Source organism: Scleropages formosus, chromosome 16, assembly GCF_900964775.1.
Source record: "Scleropages formosus chromosome 16, fSclFor1.1, whole genome shotgun sequence".
Classification (NCBI taxonomy): Eukaryota; Metazoa; Chordata; class Actinopteri; order Osteoglossiformes; family Osteoglossidae; genus Scleropages; species Scleropages formosus.
The window spans coordinates 15,809,584-15,831,807 of record NC_041821.1 but is presented as its reverse complement, the minus strand read 5'-3'; the positions used below and the strand labels follow the sequence as shown (position 1 = coordinate 15,831,807).

General features: G+C 41.6%; 1 protein-coding gene across 1 annotated transcript; it reads left to right on the top strand.

Annotated features, from left to right (window-relative positions):
* The first annotated feature begins 290 nt into the window (after nucleotides 1-290).
* LOC108933760 (ubiquitin conjugation factor E4 B-like) lies at nucleotides 291-21,788 on the top strand. The gene is made up of 27 exons (XM_018751045.2): nucleotides 291-596; nucleotides 3,333-3,516; nucleotides 3,827-3,962; nucleotides 4,431-4,518; nucleotides 4,743-4,887; nucleotides 5,285-5,510; nucleotides 8,795-8,936; nucleotides 9,576-9,676; nucleotides 9,857-9,971; nucleotides 12,149-12,232; nucleotides 12,359-12,415; nucleotides 12,502-12,618; nucleotides 13,627-13,725; nucleotides 13,958-14,071; nucleotides 14,430-14,628; nucleotides 14,901-15,039; nucleotides 15,630-15,729; nucleotides 16,234-16,361; nucleotides 17,132-17,230; nucleotides 17,526-17,761; nucleotides 17,989-18,115; nucleotides 18,230-18,374; nucleotides 18,731-18,865; nucleotides 19,072-19,263; nucleotides 19,399-19,573; nucleotides 19,873-20,019; nucleotides 20,630-21,788. The coding sequence occupies exons 1-27, from the start codon at nucleotides 573-575 to the stop codon at nucleotides 20,692-20,694; spliced, it is 3,519 nt and encodes a 1,172-aa protein (XP_018606561.2). The 5' UTR covers nucleotides 291-572; the 3' UTR covers nucleotides 20,695-21,788.
* The last annotated feature ends 436 nt before the right edge of the window (nucleotides 21,789-22,224 follow it).

The following is a 22,224-nucleotide window of genomic DNA, read 5'->3' as shown; positions in this document are numbered from 1 at the left end:
ATTACGAGACCAATGCAGGAATAACAATACAAGATGCATAAAATAAAACCGTGTAGCAGGTATTTAAAATATTTCACTTATGGCCATCCTACATAATAAAAAAACACATCTTTGTTTTTCAACGAGCTCCCCGTCAGCGAGGCTTCGGAAAGAGCCGGGAAGCTCACGCTCAACAGCCCTTCCACGGCGCGCGCCTCTGGCGCGAGCTCCGCCCACTGCCCCGTTGCTGCGTTGGCTCGCGTCCGTCCCCGCGGCTCCTCGCCGATTGGCTGCTCCGAATTGCCACCTCGCATTACCCAGGGCCGCGGTCACGTGATCGTGTTTCCAAAATGGCCGCGTTGTTGTTTTGATGAATAATACTTTGTGTTGGCCTCATCCTTCATGGTTTCACGTTAGGAACAGCACAGTTGGCACACGCGCAGCTCGAACGGCGAGAAAAGATTGACGGGATCCGGTCGAAGACTATGAGCTTGGGGCCGCGGTGAGTCCGGCGGAGAGAAGGGTAGCTAGCAGAGTAGAGAGTGCGGCACGACGACGAGAGAGAGTGAAATCGAAAACACGACGGGGAGGAGATGGAGGAGCTGAGTGCCGATGAGGTAATAAAACATTCCTAGCTCCGTCTTCTTTCGCTGTAGCTCATTGTCCTGGACATTCGGTGTCGTGTGTGTGTCTCTCAGGCTGTGTCACTGCGGGAGTGCCACACACACACACACGACACGTGTGACGCTGCCTCGCTCTAGTACGCGGCTCCCTTGAGTCCTTCTCGTCGCTGCTGCGTGCGTGGTGGTGGTGGTGGTGGTGGTGGTGTTGTTGTGTGGAACTGCTCGCTGGTGCTCTTTCGTTTTGAAGCCAACATGGACTCACTACTACTGAGTCTTTTGTTGTCTTTCGTGATACTGCATATGCATGACATGTGGTGTCTCTCTCACACACACACACACATACATGCATGCATGCATACACACGCTCAGGACCGTCACTCATGCGCTGTCCTACATGGCCCGGCGCGCTTGGGTCTGAAAAGAGCCCTGAAATCCTTGAAATTAAATAGCTTTTAAAAAACGAATAGTCCTTTTTGCTGTAATACATGCTGACCTTTTTAAATCTGCCATCTGAAAGTGTTTCCTTGAAGAAAAATGTCTTTCTAGTCTTGCCATTTACTGAGAGGAACAATGAAAACCCACTTAATGAAGGTGAAGGTTTGCAGACACAGGACATCATCATGATGTCAGTTACACGTGCGGTTGGGTGAACAATTGGTGTTCGGAATAGACTGGCCATTCCTGGGGGGAATTTTAATTTGAGGATGGAGCTGAAATAATAAAGTGCTTTAATGATCGTGATGTTTATTCCATTATTAAGAGCGTTTTAAAATTGAAGTAACTGCAAGCTAATATGAGGCGGCAAAATATTTTCTAGATGCTCTTGATGAGCTGCAGGTAGTGCCATGGTTATGGACATTGCCTTGTCATCTGAATGTTTGTGGTTCAAATCTTGCTGCTGCTGTAACCTTCAACAAGGTGCTCATCCTTAGTTCCTCCAGTAAAATACCCCGCTGTACGCATGAATCACTTATGCGAATTGTCTAACGTTGTAAGTCACCTTAATACTCTTTATATTGGTAACATTTCATCGTCCCTCTTAATTCTACTGCTGTTATTGCTTAGCAGTGAAGTGTTATCTTGATCATATATATTCTTTCTTAATGTTATCTTCCAAGATTTGTACCTTGGAAAACATTTCATTTTAAATGTGATCCTGTAGTGTGTTTAGTGTAGCAGATGTTTGCCGCCAAATGAAAGTGAATGTTACTTTGTTTATTGTTTTCACTTTTGTTTCATTTTGTACTATCTTAGCCAGCTTTGCAAACATCGACACTAACGCATGAACTAATTGTTAGCACAACAATAAAATACAGAAAACTTTTAACATCTAAAGTCACGTTTTTTAGATTTAAAATCAGTGCTCCTAAGTTAAAGGAAAAAGTTTACTACAACCAGCAAGATAGTAGCTATACGAGACTGTTTGTTTGTACCTTAACTGATAACCAAGAGTTCTTTACATCATAAAAGATAGAAGTAGTGTAGTATTTTTCTTCATTTCGCTGACACTTTTCTCCAAAGCGACTTAGTTATTACAAGCTTACAATTATTTACCCATTCATACAGCTAGGTGATTTTACTGGAGCAATTTTTGGGTAAGTACCTTGTTTAAGCCGGAGGTGGGGATCAAACCTGTGACCTTTGGGTTCAAAGGCAGCAGCTCTAACCACTACGCTACTAGCTTTTTAGGGCTGTTTCATTCCTATCTAAAGTTGCCGTACCCTTAGTCAAGATACTCACCCTGAATTTATACAGTAAAAATATCCTGTTGTATGAATGACAGTAAAATTGCTTGTAATTGAAAGACAAAGTTGTCAGCAAATTAAAACTTAGTATTAACTGTGTGACTTTAGGGTTCTGCTGGAAAAAGTTTATTGCCCCAATTGTAAAACCTAGCACTGTTTATGAGCTATAATTACCTGACATCTTTGTTTGGCACATGCACACCAGCCAATAAGAAAATAATGCCCATTTGGAATGATATGTCTACGTTGGTAGGTCCAAACTCACCCTTTCTGATTTTGTTTAATTAAAACATTTTAGTTGATGCTTTCTCTTCAAAATTACTTAAAATGGATAAATTAAAGGCAAAGTTGGCAAATCAGTCAGCTACCTGTGTTATAACCAGTTTTCACCAGTGACATGTATAAATGATATTTGTCCCATGTTCCTGACAGATGAGAATGACTCCTACCTGTTCTCAGTTTTGAACTTTGTTCCTCAAAACCATAAGTGTATGCATTTTTAACTGTCTTACTGAAGTAAGTCAGTTTTACAAAATAACAACCAATCATTCTTGCTTTTAGAATTCCTTACTGTTATAATTTTTTGCATGATCTTTTTTATATATATTTTCCCTAACTATAAAACAAACTGTACAGTTAGCATTTTTAAAGACATTTTTAATTTACTTAAACATCAGCCAGGAAAAATAAATGTAGGAAAGAGAAATAAAGTTCAGGAGGTTGACGGCTTTTGAATAGCATTTTGACATTGAAATCCCATTTGCAAGTAGCTCTAGCGTTTCGTAAAATTGGAATGCTGAGTTATTGTTTTCCAGAGCATCCTTAAGTTCTTGCAAGAGGTGGCTTGAGATCAAGTGCACCTCAAAACCTAAGGGAGGTCAGCAAAGATGAGATTTCCTGCACCTCTTCATTTTCACCGAAAGTCAATGTTGGTGGTTGCACTAGAGATGTCGCTCTTGCTGTTAGTGCCGCCTCTATGTTTCAGATCCGGAGGAGGCGCCTAGCCCGACTGGCAGGCGGACAGACATCACAACCCACCACACCCCTCAGCACCCCCTTGACATCACCACAGAGGGAGACTCCCCCTGGTCCCCTGCAGGCCTCGGCACCTGGCCTGGGGCTGAACGTCCACGCCATGACCTCGGCCACATCCCCCATTGGAGCCACAGGTACACAGATCCTGCTCTTCTGAACTTTGCAAGTGTTGGTTCTAAAATATTTTCGATAAAGCAGGGCAGTTTTTGCTTATTTCTTTATTTGAAAAGTTTTGCTTTTTTGTCATTCTAGACGCGTTTTGTATTCTAAGCACAAATAACCATTAAAAGTAAAGGGCAACAATACAGTGAAGGTGTTGTTTTTTGTAATTCAAGCTAACTTCTTACATGTCTTTCGAGGTATGGGCATTTTAGTTAAGTCGTCATGAGAGAGAATACTGTAAAACTGCCAATGGTACTGAATTCCTTGTTTCCTCCACACCAGGAGTGGCCTTCCGTAGCCAGAGCAGCGAGGGTGTCAGCTCCTTGTCCAGCTCGCCATCCAACAGCTTGGACACACAATCGCAGACTCTGTCCCGCTCCCAGAGCATGGACATTGACACAGTAGCCTGTGAGAAGAGGTTAGAATTCCAGCCCACAGAAATGTCTTGGCAGTTTAACTGCTTAAATTTGTGTCTTTAGATCCACTCAACTGCATCTTCTAACAATGAAGAACAGCAGCACTACATTTGCAGTTATTTCTTTAGCTGAAAATATGTTCCACAGCAACATAGTGACTCTCTACCTGCGTTTATTTACCCATTTATACAGTTGGGTGATTTTTGCTGGAGTAATTCAAGGTGCCTACCTTGCTCAAGAGTAAGCACTACAGGAGAACGTAGCACTGACACCTGGGTCCTTTCAGTGGAGCTGTAACCACCATGTCACCTCCTGTATTAATAGATTAATGGCTTTATAAAGAGTTATGATTAGGAGTGTTTCTCTCTTGAGAATTATGTTTGGATTTGCTGGGAGATGGTGGTACCTGGTCCTACAGAGACCCCCCCCCCCCCCACCCCAACTCTGTGTTTGTGGTTGGCGTTCTCCAGCATGTCGCTGGTGGATGTGGACTCAGGCATAGAGAACATGGAAGTGGAGGAGAGCGATCGCAGAGAGAAGAGGAGCCTCTCTGACAAGGTACAAATTTCTGTGTGAAGGAGCAGGTTATCAGCGTTGCGGCAGGGGGTTTAAGATTTCTGCTGAATAAGGTGGCTTCTCATGTGCAGGGTGCCTGAGAGCTTGTGAGATCTGTTAACGACTGAGTGTGTGTCTGGTGCCATAGCATAGGTGAGTACATGTGCACTCTGCTTTATACTGCCAGCTGCATGAGTGTGTGTGTGTGCGTGCTGTCTGTATCCTAGGACTCATCCCCCAGCCCTGATGTGACCGAGGAGCAGGCACTGCAGCTTGTCTGTAAGATTCTGCGCGTGTCCTGGAAGGAGCGCAGCCGTGATGTAATCTTCCTTCCCTCCCTTGCCACAGAGTTCCACCAAAGCCCAAGGCAGGGTATGCCAGTGATGAATGCTTCATTTACATGTTCATCCTCCATCTGTTCTTTGACTCATTCATTCACTCATCTGCACATGCATTCTTTCATGTATGCACTGATATGTTTTATCTGTGTAACAAGTGAAATCTGATGTGAAACTTTGGGCATCTGTAGCTGTCATCTATCATAGGAGTGCAGGAATCAAGGATAACAAAAGTGAATTCACTTGCTTTTACAGTGAAAACAAAGTAAAATGTAGGTACACAGCTTATCACACGGTCCAGCCAAAAGTGTTTAAGAAATGAGATGTCTTGCAGCACATTTACAGGAAAGGTTACAATGCATGGCAGGTGCTTCTGCGTGTAAAAAATTTTTGAATTGGTAAACTAATGTCCAGTTTTTTCTCCTTCACAGTGTTTTCTGATATAAAGGACCTAATTGGGCAGATTCTGATGGAAGTTCTCATGATGTCCTCCCAGTGTCGGGAAAACAACCCCTTTGCCAGTTTGACAGCCACGTCCTTGCCCATCGTCGCAGCCAGGTCCCCAGATCGGCATCTGTCCTTGGTCCCCCCCTCAGGCCAGGCGTGTAATCCCATGCTCGGCCCTGTCGGCTCCTTTGGGTCTAGTTCGCCTTGCAGGTCAGTATCGCTGGTCTCAAATCTCCACGCATGTACAGATATGAAAAAATAAACATACAGCAGTAGTCTGAGATGCAGTCTTTCACATATTTATAAACACGTAGACACACCTGCATACATATTTTTAGGCAATTTTTGGTTTCAGTTTGTATTTTTCAGTCATTTTAAGGTAGTTGCATAAGACAAACATCAGCCATTTGCAAACCCTGTTTTACCATGTTTTTTTCCAGTCTGTATGGGTGCAGTCCGCATCCACAGGCTCTGAACACTTCCTGGATATCCTCCCCATCTCTGTCAGCAGCCCCCGCCGTGTCCTCTGTCACACCCACGACTACGTCTCTCACCATGACCACAATTCCACTGTCACTGTCCCCTGTCTCCACTATCCTGCACTCCTCTTCTGTGCCTCTGCAAATCTCCCAGGGGTACCACCCCTCTTCTCCCACCTCCATGGGCTCTACATCAGTGCCTCACAGCCCCCAGCCTATCCACTTTTCCTCACCCCATGCCCCTGGCTTGCCAGCCGCCATGACCCAGAGCAGCCCCCAAATCTTCCAGGTCCCTCCTAGGTACTGAAACACCCATGAGGTTTGTCAAGTGGTGTCCACTAAACCTTAACAGACTTCAGGACAGTTTCCTTTGCTTTTGGTGTTTGTTCTTTTCTGTCCCGGTGTGAACTAACAAAACTAATATCTGTGTGTATAATTTTTCATTGTGTAAAGGACTCAGATGGATATTACGTGGTGATTGAACTTTCAGTGGATATGCAGCACACCCCTTATGAAGTAATTGTGTGATTCCATTGTGTAAATGCCACAGAGTGATGAAATGCAAGTTCTAGATATTGCAGACGAATGGCTTTTATTGAGTTTGTGCTTTTAGAAGTTTGTCTGCAGTCAAAGCACATATTTACACGTGTTACTTTATGATGATTGTATGATCTTTGCCTTACTAAATAAGGGTCAAGGGACTTATGTAAATTGTTGGTGCTCCCCCGTAGCTTTGAATCCATGTGCTGTGGTTCATTCACTCCGATGCATGTTTGAAACGGATCAGTACGGTGGTAGATTAACTGCGATACTTGTCAAGACTTGGTTTTGTGTTCCTGAATGTCTTCTCTCTGTCTTGTACTCATGTTTCTGTGGTGATAGGGAGTGTGTTGTCATGTTGTGTGTAACCCTAGTACCGCTCCTTACATTGGTTGTTTAATGGAGCATGATCTGTCATGTCAGGCAGTGCCTTGAGAGTGGTACCTAAGCAGTGTAGACTTTGCCCTTCAGCTGTGTGTGGTGAAGGTTTTGTATGAGGCATTCGCTTGGCAAAGAAGCATGTGTAAAGAATAGGTGGCTTTCGCCTAGAGGTCATTTTTGTGTTTTGTTTATATGTGTGTTCTCATTTTAATCTATGTTTTATCTGGAAAATCTTCAGCAAATGGTGTGATGTGCAGAGTCAGTTGGTGGGGGGTCTTGTTGTTTCAGAAAGTTCCAACATGATTTCATGTTTCTCCATCCATTCTATAGAAAGTCCTCAACTTACAAACATTTTAGGGACCTATAGGTGGATCTGTTCATAAGTCAAAATACACTGTCATTTTCAAACAATATATAAAATATGGTAGTACTGTAGTAATTAACAAACATTTTATGTTGAAAGCACATGTAGCATAATTTTCCTGTTTTTTCTTCTTTTTAATTTTGCTTCATGAGTGTGCCAGTTATTTATTGTCACTACCAATACTTTTAAGACACAATTTATTTGAGTTACTAAGCACAAAAGAAACCACAGTGATATTAGCACTGGGCAGGAATGTGAGGATTGTTGAGAATTTTAGGTTGTTGGTGAATGCTAGAGAATGCCATCTGTATTGACAGGGTTGAACAACACTGCCAGTCAGTACAAGTGGTGGGCGTACAGCCATGCGTCCACTTGGTTTGTTTGTATCTCTGAAAGGTTGTAAGTCAAGGACTTGCTGTATTTGTACTCATTTTCATTCCACCTTTCCCTTTCACCCTTTATCCTGTCCCTGCCTCCTTTCCATGACCCAGTTTCTACGACAACCCCCTTTCCCTTTTGTTCTTCACCCTTTCTGACCAGTCTGAGGACAGCAGCGAGGACGAGCCAGAGGAGGAGGACACTTTTGCTAGGGTCACCTTTGGGTCCAGGTACCAATGCTGGAGAGCATGCTCCTGACCTCTGACCCCACGCATTGTGGCCTGACCTCTAACCTCTGTGTTAGCCCTGTTTATGTTGCTTTTCCTGTAACCATCTTTTCAACCTGCTAATGTAACCAGTCCCATGGGGATGCTGCAAGAGCACATGGGAGGCAGTCATATTTAAGCATAAGGTTTGTGGTTGGTTTGTAGGGTGTTTGGTGTGTGGAGGACAGATGCATGACAGCAGATCCAGTAAATCAAATAATTTATTTTTTAATTCTGCGTAACTAATATAATTCATTATTACTGAATTTGATCTGTGTTTGGAAGAAAAATTGAGCCTGTACTCAGATATGGTATATGTTGAATGACTGTCCATCCATTGTGTTTGGAGAACATAGTATAATGTTTTTGGCCGTTCACCGTTTAATGACTATTGAATATGCTGTGCCTTGCTTCTCACGTGTGATCAATAGGATGGTGAATACAGCTTGAGTATCTGTATTACTAATGTCAAGGTTGGGTTTGGTGTTTTTGCATGGAGTGTGAATGTAACTAAGGGAAACACGGTTACAGCTGAGGGTATGCCTTCAGGTCCAGTTTGACCAGTGTTTAGGGCATGTAACTTGGGAATATACAAAATTTATTAAACCACTTATGTCATAGCTAGCTGTGGATCAGCACTGTTGACTACACACAGCAAGGTACAGCTGTGCTGGACAGTTCTCTGGCTGTGACTTGGGTAATACAAGCTGTGTTCCTATGTGAATGTTACTTGGCCCTGCAGCTCATTTTAGAATCGGTGCAGCCAGGGGTAGGCTGTTTGCCAAGCTGTGGTGGCATGCTCATGAAGTCCTTTAACTTAGACGTTATGTGAGAGGTAACTTTGAAATCGTGCATTGCTGGCTTTTATAGCAAATTACTATAAAATGTATAATTTCACATACACACACTTATTTTGTGCATTTTGTTCTCCAAAGGGATGCTAAGTTTTCTTTCCGCTTGGGCATAATCAGTCATGGCACAGAGTTCCCATTGCGGGTGACCATGCTGTGATGGGGGACACCCTAGGCCCCTGCCAGGGTTATCCTAGGGTTACTGCTGTAGATGACATTATATTCCCTTCTGCAGTCTGGGCAACTCAGGAGGTGGTGTGGCCTCTGACTCAACCAGTGACCGCTTCACCATCGAAGCCTGTAAGGAGACAGAGATGCTGAACTACCTCATTGAACGCTTTGACAGTGTGGGCATGGAGGAGAGGAAAGCTCCTAAGGTGAGTTATACCGCCGAACCTTGCTGCCACATAAAGCTGTGAAAGTAAAAACTGTCGTTAACAAACCTACAGTATTTGATCAGTAGTAATGTTGGTGTCTTTAATTTTTGCTCCCATAAAGTCTGATGTTATGTAAAAAAAGGCTTTCTAAGTCTATACAGTATTTACAGTGAAAAATGTTCTAACACATCTAGTAATTATTGCATTGAGCAGAATAGTTAAACCAGAGGTGCATAATTGATCCTGGGGGTTATAGTGAAGATTAATTTTTGCTTAAGCTCTGCTCTTCATTGCTGTACTGATGTTCAGTAGGTATGGAAACTCATTATTTCAGGTGTCAACCAAACACTAGTTGTAAAAACAGGTTCTCTAAAACCTGTACCCCTGTGTTACGGTTTTGTTTTATAATCTCCTACTAAGCAGTGATTGATGAAAGATCTGACGGTCGATGTAACATATTTGTGTTTTCTATTAAGTATTTATCAACATAAACCTCAGCAGGTTGTATTTAACAAAATTGTTTAGAGCTGTTACATTATTGTTTGGAGTATTGCATTAACTGTTACTCTTATGTTTTGTCATAAGAGTTTGTAAGTGTCAAATGGGCCCTCTGACTGCTGAGGGTTGTTGCTCCCACAGGTGTGCAGCCAGCCACTTGTCAGCCAGCTGCTTAGCAACATTCGTTCTCAGTGCATCTCCCACGCTGTGCTGGTACTGCAGGGTGCCCTCACTCAGCCGAGGTGAGTGACAGAGTTGAGCTGGTTTATTCATTTTACTGAGATATAATATACCCACAGCCTGCCATTTTTTGAAAGCTGAATTCCCATTCTTTTCAGTCAAGTCTTTTCAGTCTTCATAATCTAAACAATTTACCTGTTCTTCTTGTTTTCTCCTTTCATCTGTTGTCTTCCTTGGCTAAGGTCTCTGCTGCAGCATTCTCTTCTGGTTCCCTACATGCTGTGCCGAAATCTTCCATATGGTTTTATCCAAGAGCTGGTCCGTATGACTCATCAGGAGGATGAGGTGTTCAAGCAGGTGAGGATTGCTAATCTTTTAGTAGTGATGGACAAGTCCAAGCCTCACAACTTGGATGTACTGGTTTTTGTCTCTGCTGAGCCCTTTATTGTCCAGTCTTGAATGTATTGTGTCTACATCCATTGAACATTTTCAGTCAGGTTTAAACTAATGTGTGTTACTTCAGGGCTTCTGGTTTTTCGAGCATTGAACTGAGTTACTGTCAGTCAAGGAATAACTGTTTTAATGATGAAGCTTGTGTATGTAAATTTCCCATTAGGGTTGTGCTGTCCTACCCTAAAAGATATTTGTGAATGTTTGTAATGCAAATTTGTTGTTTTATTTTTTTTAAGTTATTTTAACATTCTTAGCCCTTGAATAATTTTAATAATAAAGGATTAAAGAACATAAAATATTTACTTTTAAGGGTAAGGTCATGCAAAGAAGGCATAGGAAATGAAACAAGAAAACTGACAAACTTGGACATGAATAAAATCACATTTGCTAAGGCAGCTACAGTTTTTTTTTTTTTTTAAAGATTTAAAACACTGATTCTAAACTTAACGCAGCTGAGACCAAAAGTCTAACTCGTTTTATTTTTAAATCCATTATGATCAGTAAAAGCTTAATGCGGATGTCCAGTGATTTATTCACATGCTAGATTCTCTATTAACCTCAGATAGAGGAACATGAAAATTTATGGAAGATCTTTGTTTATTCAATTTTTCATTAATTGCTCGTCCAATACAGGGTCGCTATGTTCTAAAGCCTATCCTGGAAGTATAGGATGTCAGGCAGGGTACACCGTGGACAGAACTAGGTCAGTCACAGGACTTTTATTATATTTGATATTTATTACATCTTGTTTTATCTCCATAACCTCCTATTCAGTGCCAGTTGTTAACCAAATCATCACAGCCATCACATAAGCACGTGCAACATTGGCCAGCTTGTGGCCACTTCATTTACTATATCTGTACAATCAGTAAAATTGTAATAATGAGACATACCTTGATTTATCTTCTTGGTAGATTCAGTAAGTCATAGATATAGCTGTAATAAAATAAACAGTACAACTTAACATTTTAATTGATTTTTACCCCCATTAACCCTTTCAGGGCCAAATTAATACTAGTAGTATGGTGACAGTGTTTAAATTAAAACTAATATAAAAGGACTGAAGAAAAAAAAAAAAAAAAAACACATCTCCCCACTAACTCCTGTTCAGTGCTAATAATTGACTGATTTATCCCTTAAACGTGCTATTCTCTGCATCTGTCTGATCATCGACAGTGAGGAACACTAGACTACGACTAAAAATTGCAAGTCAGTTGAATTACTCAGGTCCTACGTTCTTACTCTGTTTCAGTGCATTTTACTGCCAACTAACAGCTGCCTGAGTGAGTGCAGGTTGCGTTTGTGCCACAACCATTACCTTTTGGAAAATCGAAAAGCAAAGATTAAAAAATAATGTGAAAAATGTCAGTATCTTTGAAAATGAGTAACTCAAATGCTTGTAACACAAGGACCCAGTTTCTGAATTAACAGTAAGTGTCAGTTCAACTGTGGTGTTAGCAAATGAGATAGAAACTGGAACAGTCCATAGTCACTGCCTATGCCAAACTAGGAGAAACTGCACTGGGGAAGAGCAACAGTAAGTACAAGTCAGTGTTCTGAAATTTATGACCAGGGATGTATGTAAATGTAATGTGTGATTAACTAGATACTTGCTAAAATGTTCAGGATTTCAGTAACAGCATAGCATGAAGAGCAAAATTTAATATGAAGGCAACAGATAATTCTGCTCCATGTTTGTTACATGATAAATTACTTATGATTTTTTTTCTTTTTTTTTTTTCTTTTTTTACAAGCATGCCTGTATTCGTGTACTAAAGCTTCGATTTAACAGTTGAAAATTTCAGCTAATACATTCCGTGTAATGTGACTTAAACTGTGTAGTGAATTCAGTAAAAATCCCCTTCAAAGCTGAGAAATTAAGAGTCCAGCTGGAACATAAAGCTGCCACATCTTCCAGCCCGTAAGGCCTTGATTTTTCTGTTCCTGGGTTGCGTAAAAGCACTTATGCTGACAACTTTTTAGGAGTACTACACTGATTATTAGCCTTGCTGCTTTTAGAGGCATGCTGTTGGCAGTGTGAGCCTTTGCCTTCCTGTCCTTACTATGTTTCTTTTCCACAGATTTTCATTCCTATCCTCCAGGGACTGGCCCAGGCTGTGAAGGAGTGCTCCTTCAATAGTGACAGTTTTAAATATCCCTTGATGGTAAATTACTTAACATGTGATTGTATGTGGCCCATGTGAACAGTGTGACTGAAGTTGAAGGAAATGGAGCTGATCGGATTATTTCTGAGATTGTTAGTGTAGTCTTATGGTCCTATGTCCCTCCAGGCTTTAACGGAGCTGTGTGAAATCAAGTATGGGAAAACCCATCCAGTTTGCAATCTGGTAAGTTATGCAGAGGCAAATGAACTTCAGTGCCAATGTAACTCTGCCTACGTGTGCTGATATGTTCACATGCTGATGATCCCCAGATGATGTCCATGCCCCTGTGGTGCCCGGAGCCCCTTAGTACTGCCACTGGCAGAGAGGTGCAGAGACTGTCCTACCTGGGGTCCTTTTTCAGCCTGTCTGTCTTCGCTGAGGATGATGTGAGTTGTGGTTGTGTTCTAGGTGGCATTGCAGTTAAGGGCCTTGATTTGTAACGTGAAGATTGCCAGTTGGAATACCCTGTAGCAAGGTTCTTGGACTGACTTGCCCCAACATATTATTCTGCTCTATGAATTTGTCAAATATGGAAAGTCAGTTTTGAAAAAAGCATCAGCTAAGTGATGAATTAATAATATTTAACCAAAATACTTTTTTTCTATATGACTATGTGGTATGGCAATACAATGCTCTGTGTTTGTTCATTAGACAAACACGGCTGGCAATAACCATTATTGATTTTCTGTCCTAAAACTGTAATCCATTTGACTGGTGTTACTGGAGTGCAAGAGATGAATAACTGTATGTATATATAATTTTTAGACATGGAATTTCACATTAATGTATGTTGGGCTTTAAAGTACAGAGAATAGAGAGCAGAGAGAGAATAGAGAGAACAAAGAATACATTTTTTTAAGTAAACCTCTTATTTTTCTGTATTTTATCTTTAGTTTCTGTAAAATTTGATTATTTCACTGAAAAAAGTTATCTGCAGGAATGCTGTATCACTTAGCAGCAGTAGTATAGTTAGGACAGCTAGTTCCTTTCAGGTTAGGCAACCAACTGAATAAAGTGACCAATTTAAATTGTTGCGTTACTTATATTAAAGGACTTTTGGCTGGTTTTTCCTCACTGCTATGTTTAATGTGGATTTTCCACCATTTCTTGAGGTCATTTGCACTTAGTTCTTCCAAAAATTTATAGCTTCTTTGAAGTTTTTGCTGATATTGGCCACCTCAATACTACCTGCTTGGTTCTTCATTTTTGCATCAGACAATTTTTTTCCACAAACACCTATTTTGAAATGAAATGCCAACTAATGACCTTGTTAAGACTAACACTGTAGAGAGGATATCAAGTAACGACACGTCACTTTTTTTTTCTCCAAAAATGTCAATAAATTTTTTTCTTGCACACCCTTATTTTATATTGCATTCTTCTTGTTCACTCAGACCAAAGTGGGAGACAAGTACTTCTCAGGACCTACGATCACCTTGGAGAACACACGAGTGGTTAGCCAGTCTCTACAGCACTACCTGGAGTCAGCACGGGTAAGTCTCACTTCGGTGGCTCCCATTGTCTTCCTGCTAAAACCAGACATTCCTCGATACATTTACCTTGCTAAATGCACCCTCATTTCTTACAGCTGTACTGGTGACTTCCTAACAGTCAGTTGGTTCTTTGTAAAAATCTGAACTTACATTTCAAGGCTGGACGTCTCACACCCTAGTGCCTTCTGATATAATATGTCGTAAAAAACCTCTGTATGCCATTCTTTGTCAGGGGGATCTCTTTAAGATCCTTCACAGTGTTTTACTTAATGGAGAGACTCGAGAAGCAGCCCTCAACTACATGGCGGCAGTGGTCAATCGTAATGTCAGAAAAGCTCAGATGCAGGTAAGTCATATTCTCAGCACACATGATGTAAATCTATATTTAAATTTCACTTTTGCTTTCCTTGTTTATTTGCCACTAGCGAAGTTGATATCTTCTATTTAATAGCGCTTGCTGTTAGATGCATAACATTACAAAGACGTAACATTCAGTGAAATTAATGTACATATATAGGAACTGTATATGCCCTGCACCATGATAAAAGAAACTAGAAACTGCAGGAACTGCTTATTTTCTAATAGACATTACGTGTGACACAAGTCCCATAAAGTTAAATTTGGGAAATAATGTTTTTGTTTTATTATATCGATGTTGCAACCATTTTGTTTAAGATCCTCCTCCTTTATTTTTTCTTTCCCAGACAGATGACAAGCTTGTGTCCACAGATGGCTTCATGTTGAACTTCTTGTGGGTGCTACAGCAACTGAGCATGAAGATTAAGCTGGAAACAGTCGACCCAAATTACATCTTCCACCCGCGGTGTCGACTGAGCATACCTGTAGAGGAGACACGATTGAAGGCCTCCATGGAAGAGCTGAAGACCTGGCTTGCTGACTTTCGTAAGTGTTCCTCTAAGTTTATGTTCCTTCTGAGGAGAAGGTCCACTAAATATATTTTAAATATGGATGGCAGGGATACTGTATATTGGTCTGTCAGCATACTGTCTTCTGGTCCATGAAATAATGAGCAGGGCAAGGAGTCTGTGGTGCTTCCACTTCAAGAAATCTTGCTGTCCAGTCCCTTAAATAGTCTCTGGCCAAAACTGCTCTGCACCTTTGTGAATCCCTGCTGTACATATCTTTTAAAACTCTTTGTGTGGCATTTCAACCAGATGACGACCCATCAAAGTTCTCCGAGCCAAAATTCCCTACTGAGTGCTTCTTCCTGACACTGCACGCGCATCACTTGTCCATCCTGCCTTGCTGTCGGCGCTACATTCGCCGACTGCGAGCAATCCGAGAGTTGAACAGGTAGGCAGCAACTACCCTTTCTAGTGAGCAACTGAGTAACAGCAGTGGTCCTAGCTGGTGAGAAAACACAGTAACACTGATGACCTCCACCTATAGTGGAAGGAGAAACTGACCTACCAAAAGCATGCTTCATTGTGTCCAAATTTTGGGGTAGACAACAGAGAAGGGAGATGTGGAACTTGTCACTCTACTGAGACCTGGGGAAGTGTGATCCTTATGTAGAGGAAGGGAATGACCAAGAGGGATACCTGGCAAGTAGTCACAAGGAAGCAAAACGAAGCTAAAGAAGTCTGTGTGGCTATGTGTGAGAGAATGTCAAATCAAGATAGGTGGGATTATGGGATGTGACACAGAGTGTGTATGCTTATTTGTGCATATTATACTAACCTTTGAGTGACATTTTCCTTTTAGTAATTTTGGAAAAGTAGACCTTGCCTTTGTAATTTATTGTTGGTCATTGTTTTGTTTCTGTTTTTCCCCAAGGTTTTAGAGTTTTCTTTTGTTTACATTAGAAATGAAATTGAATCAAGTTCACACTGTGATAGGCAAATAAATATGTATGTCAGAGACCCATAGTATGCATGTTGCAGAACTGTGGAGGAACTGAAGAACAGTGAGAATCAGTGGAAGGATTCTCCACTTGCCCCCAGACACAGGGAAATGCTGAAGAGGTGCAAGGCCCAGCTCAAGGTACTCCTCAGCTCTTTGGCTGAGTTGGTTGGTCCTGTGCAAATATGCTCTTATAACTGTTACTCCATCAATTTTTGAGGAATCTGAATTATTTTTAAAGGACATGTGTAGTAGCGATGAAATCATTGGAAGTGTTTCATTTGCTCTTGCAATGAGTATGACACTACAGTGGTCTTTGTTAAAACAGTTACTGCAACAAATATTTCCTTAATCATTTCAGTGTTTTTTCCAGATGAGGGTTATGACTGTTTTAAAAATAATTTTAAAAAAGCTTTTTTTGGGCAAAGATTAGTTCCGTTTCCCAGTGTTGAAAACTTTTAGTTCAAAATAGTTTATGCAAATTACTCCAGATGAATTTTGGCAAACGAAAAGCTCATCTGGAGCATAAAAACACAAAGTCAGGCCCAGGACCATTTATGTAAACCAGTTTGTACAGGTTGTTAAAAAAACTGGTGCCTGGGAGTGCACGTATTATTGCTAAGTCACTGTTTTTTGGGCACCCAGAAATTGGTGCGATGCAAGGCCTGTGCAGATGTGGGTTTACTGGATGAGAACCTCCTCCGTCGATGCCTGCAGTTCTACAGTATGGTCATCCAGCTGGTCCTCCGCATTGTTGACCCTGCCTACCCAGAGTGAGTCGCGTGACCAAGCTGTCCAAAATGTGATTTCACTTATTCGGTTGGTTTCATTTCATTATCAATGTTTCAAGCTTTCTTGTCCATGTTAATGCTATTGTACTGTGCAGAGTGTCTCTATATTATAATTATATTGCAGTGCAGCTACTAAGTCATGTTACAGCGTTTACCCCAGTGCAGCTCATTTCAGAATCAGAATGAGTTTTATTGGCCAGTTTGCTGACGCATACAAGCAATTTGCTATGGTTCTAGGTGCCTCCAGTATTCAGAGACAAACAGCTGACACAGAGGATTGCAGAATAAATAACATATTTACAGAGTATACAAATACGGGAGTATAAATACAAAAGTAAATAAGAATTAAATTACACTAAGTGGTTGGATAATGTTGCACTAACAGGAGACTTATAGGGGAGTGTTAACTGTTCGTGAGAATGATGGCCTGAGGGAAAACCTGTTCTTGTATCTGGTCATTCTGGTGGACAGTGCTCTGTAACATCCGCCAGAGGGGAAAAGTGTAAAGAGTTTGTGCCCGGGGTGTGTTGGATCAGTGACGAGTTTGCCCACCCACTTTCTCATTCTGGACTTGTACAAGACCTAAAGGGTAGGCAGGGGTGCACCGATGATCCTCTCAGCCATCTTGACTGTCCTTTGTAGCCTATTTCTGTCCGATTTGGTAGCCGAGCCAAACCAGACAGTTATAGCAGCGCACAGGACAGACTGTCATGTTTACATGACAGTGCAGCTAACTGCTATTTCTTTTACAGCATCAACCTGCCACTGAACCCAGAAGTCCCCCGTGGCTTCGCAGCACTGCCAGAGTTCTACGTTGAGGATGTGGCTGAGTTCATACTCTTTATTGTGCAGTGAGTTGGACCATGAAATGGACATAGGAATTGCTACGCATCTATTGTTGTACCCAATTAATAAATGTCATTCATATTCCTAATTGTCTAGTGTTTTAACAGCATTCATACATAAATTGGTAATAACTTCATTCAGCAAGCACCACATAAGTGCAGTTACATGCTGTAGGAGGGAAAACAGTTGTGCTGTATCCATTTCTGTTAAACACATTTGTATATGGTTTGTATGAGTATAGTGTATTAGTTTGTGAATGTGTATCTGAGGTACTGACAGCTTTCCCTCCATCTGTGGCAGGTACTTCCCGCAAGTTCTCTACGAACCTTGCACCCAAGACGTGGTGACTTTTCTGGTGGTATTCATCTGCAGCGAAAATTATATCCGCAATCCCTACCTGATTGCCAAGTTGGTGGAGGTGCTGTTTGTCACCAACCCTGCTGTGCAGCCCCGCACCCATCGCTTCTCCGAGATGATGGAGAACCACCCCCTGGCTGTGAAGCAGCTTGTTCCTGCCCTCATGAAGTTCTACACTGGTGAGGAACATTTGGCTCAAGCAAAGCTGGTGCTTTGTTGACCGCAGTCAGAAAGAAAAACATAAATCATGTGCAGTAATAATGAAAGTATAAAAATTGTATTATTAGCTTTTCTACTTGTAGCTTGTTCTTTTTAGTTTATATATGACCAAATGTTTGTAATTACTTTGCTAGCAAGAATATTTGATATTTATGAATATTTTTCATATGAATGTTTCCCCTCCCAGATGTGGAGCACACAGGTGCCACCAGCGAGTTCTATGACAAATTCACCATTCGCTACCACATCAGCACAATCTTCAAGAGTCTGTGGCAGAATATAGGACACCATGGAACCTTCCTGAAAGAGTTCAAGTGAGGATGCTTCCCTGTGTCCTTCTGACCATCAAGGGGGTTTTATCTTTTTGCACTGTTCTCTGTTTTCGGCTACCATAAGTTTGATATCAACACCCTCTGGTCTCTGTTCAGCTCAGGGAAGCAGTTTGTGCGCTACATCAACATGCTGATCAATGACACCACTTTCCTACTGGATGAAAGCCTGGAGTCTCTCAAGCGCATCCATGAGGTGCAGGAAGAAATGAAGAGCAAGGATCAGTGGGATCAGATGTCCAGGGTTAGTGTATCCAGATATGGTCCTAGGGTCTGTAAAGGGAACAGGTTGGAATCCAGTCTCTGTGGGGATAGATGGGGGCTCATGTTCTGTATAGAGAGCTACTGAGATTCTAGGGCCTGTTGATAGAAATGGAGGAACCCTCAGTTCTATATAGGGCAGCAGTAGAAGCCCTTGCTCAGTATGGACAATTTTAAAATTGCAATGTTGTAGTTAGATGAAAATTTAACATTGTATTAGCTTAGAACAAAAACAGTTCAGATTAATAATAGTAATAAATTTATGCTATAGCTATACTTCCCCCATTCCGTACATCAAAGGATTTGGCCCAAACTGACTCTAACATCCCTTACCCTCAGGAGCAGCAGCAGAGCAGGCAGTCGCAGCTTGCACAGGACGAGCGGGTATCTCGCTCCTACTTGGCACTGGCCACTGAGACCGTGGACATGTTTCACCTGTTGACCAAGCAGGTCCAGAAGCCGTTCCTACGGCCTGTAAGTCCGTGCTCGGCTCCATTGCTCCAGCTCAGTCTGGGGCCACTGAGGACTCTTCATTCTCTGTTAAATACTTCGGTGTCAGATTGCCCCACAGCTTCCACAGTGACATTCTGGAGTGCAGTTACACTGTGATCAGGCTTACTACACATGCCGGTACAACAGATGGAGGGAACTAACATGCAGCTCTGTGGTTTCCTCCACAGGAGCTGGGTCCCCGATTGGCTGCTATGCTGAACTTTAATCTCCAGCAGCTGTGTGGTCCTAAGTGCAGGGATCTGAAAGTGGAGAACCCAGAGAAGTATGGCTTTGAGCCCAAGAAGCTGCTGGATCAGCTGACTGATATTTACTTACAGCTGGACTGTGCCCGATTTGCCAAGGCTATTGCTGATGACCAGGTAGGTATCTGACCTATGTGCAAGCCACACCTGGAGATACCATGAAAGAGCAAAGACCTAAATAATAAAGGGTTACATTATTTATTGAACTGTGTTGCGAGGAAAAGTTAACACTGGCATGTCATGTGTACTCAGCGGTCATACAGCCGGGAACTCTTTGAAGAGGTCATCTCGAAGATGAGGAAAGCTGGCATCAAATCAACGATCGCAATAGAGAAGTTCAAGTTGCTTTCAGAGAAGGTGGAAGAAATTGTAGCCCGAAATTCCCAGTCAGAAATTGACTACAGTGATGCACCTGATGAGTTTAAAGGTATGTAGCCATGCATGAATTTTATCTGGGAATACATGATCTTTGGACTAGGCTGAGGAGTAAAATAAGCCCTGTAGACACAGTGGACTAGCTCAGCCATATGCCTTTTTAAAGCATGAATTCAATAAGCCTTCATCAACTTCTGTTTGGTCTAAACTTATATGATGTACTGCATTGCTTGTTACCTCATGAGATATGGTTTCAGAAATGACACATGTAAATCATTAGTAACAATAAATCTTAACTGATGATGCTATATTACTGTCATTTTAATATCAATATTTATGCATTTGTGTTAGATCCGCTGATGGACACTCTCATGAGTGACCCTGTGAAGCTGCCCTCAGGGAACATCATGGACCGAGCCGTGATCCTGAGACACTTACTTAACTCCCCAACAGACCCCTTCAATAGGCAACCGCTGACTGAGAGCATGCTGGAGTCAGGTGGGCCTACACACACACACCTACACCTACCTCTGCAGGTTCCCATGTCGTTTCTCTTTTGAAAAACTGGCACAGACATCCAGTTGAGTGACCTGGTCTCATTTCTCTGTTGGTGAACCGTAAGAAACTACTTCAGGAGCCACAAAGGAAACATGAGCAAGTGCCATACTCTTATCTCTGCTCTTAGCTAACATAAGTGTGGTGTGCCCACATATCTGTACATTTCATTGTCTTCTAAACAAAGGAAATTATATAAAAACAATGCTGGTGTCATTTTTTTTTTTCTCTCAGATGCCACTCATATACTTCTAGAAATGACAAACTGATTAAATTTAATGTCAAAAAACATCAAAAACAAAACTGAAAAAAAACTGAAAAATACTTTGTCACTGCACTGTGGGTAGATGAGTTTTTTTTTGTAGAAAATTCACTTAGATTTTAAAGAACACAATCACCATCATCACTCCATCATTGCATTAGCAGCATTAAACATGACCCCATTTAGTACTGCCCACTAGCTTTCCTGCACAGGTTATTGCTCACTGTTAGAAGTGATGCATTGTGGGACCATGCTGTATCTGTGTCATTTGCACTTTGCCTCTCATTGCAGTGCCAGCACTGAAGGATCGTATCCAGGCGTGGATGAAAGAGAAGCAAGGAGGACGCAACTCCTAGTCATCCCTACGTTGGCCCCCAGGGTCCAGGGGCCCCAGCAACAACCATGGGGGACCAAAGACCCAGGGAATAGTTCTTTTCAGTTCACATTTCATTGGCTGGTTGTAAAGGGCAGAAGGCAGTCTGCTCCAAGCATATTGAAGAGAATAAAGAATAGACTTTTAAAGGAGTTTGGTCATGACTGTTATATACTATATGAACAAACAGCTGGGCATTTGACGTAGGCAGTTTCCAGAAAGTGACAGGAATAACGTATTTATCAAGTGAGCAGTTGACTGCAGTGGAGCTGGACACCTTCAGAGGTTGTGTCTGCAGGGAGCTCTTGTACAGTCGCTGTAGCCTTCATAATGTTTTCTTGTAATGCGTACATCAGTCATCTTCCATTTTTCCTTTTCACTCTCTGGAGTTCGGCAACAAGTCACGAGGGAAGCTGTTTTTTTTTTTGTTTTGTTTTTAGTTCTCATGAAGCCAAAGTGAACAGAAACGTCCTCCTGTTGTAAGTAGGTAAATTTTAAAAGTATTTTTGTTTAAATAGCGCTGTCTTTTTGAGATAGCACCAGAAACGGGCTGTAAGTCTAGGTGGGACCACATGTTCACTGAAGTGGCTCCTCTGTAAGGAAAACACGAAAGCACTTGCATCATAAAATCACTTTGCTGTCAGTGCTTTTTTACGTCAGACTTTAAAATTCTGCATTATTTTTCTTCCTGCATTATTTTTGTTTCTTTTGATGTCAGAATAAAGGTTATTTTGCTCAAACAAAAAAAAAGAGCTTTATCGGCACCTAAGAACTGGCACTGTTCACAACGCTGACACGGTAACTGTCAACTTTTGAGTAAAACTTGGGCTGCCACTGATGTCACCATAACTGGGATTATGGTTAAAAGTTAATGAATGTGATAGAAATATTAAGGACTGCCTCCCATCTTAAAGTGGTGAAACTGGAGTGTCTGCAAGACATTTGTCCCAATCTGCTTAAAAAAAAAAAAGCAGTGCTGTGTGCTATGATGACATCATTTGAGTTTGATGGACATAACGTGTACGTTATGTTGTAACACAGTGGGGAAATCTGTGGCCTTTATAAATGTCTGTCAAATGTGAGCTCAAATGTAGTCAGTCTGATTTTTAATTGTATTCCTTCCAGATGTACTTTCAGCTACTTATCAGGTTCTTTTTATTATATTTTCTCAGGTTGCTACTACCACCACAGGCTGAACCACCTGTTTTAATGCATGATTTCTTATGCATTTAGGCACTTAGTTACACAGTTCTCAGGTCGTGATGAGCTTAGAGATGTTACTCGGAAATTAATGATTGATATTGAAAAGGTGCTTGTTGGTATGTGGCTTTGCAGTAGCTTCTCATTAACCATGTTGCTGTGAGAACATAGCAATGATCCTGTCTGGGGAGAGAACTTTCATCTTAATGTAACAAACAGCATAACATTCAAAGGTGTTAGTAGTACAGTTAAAAAAAATTCACCCGTAACACCATCACAAATTGAACTCTCACGGTGGAATATACTGACTTGC

What these genes read in the sequence shown, in the direction of transcription:
- LOC108933760 (XM_018751045.2), top strand. Translation starts at nt 573, where the DNA reads ATGGAGGAGCTGAGTGCCGATGAG. An exon ending in GGGTCTAGTTCGCCTTGCAG is followed by an intron (nt 5,511 to 8,794) that starts GTCAGTATCGCT and finishes TCCCTTCTGCAG; the next exon opens with TCTGGGCAACTCAGGAGGTG. An exon ending in AGGCTATTGCTGATGACCAG is followed by an intron (nt 19,264 to 19,398) that starts GTAGGTATCTGA and finishes ATGTGTACTCAG; the next exon opens with CGGTCATACAGCCGGGAACT.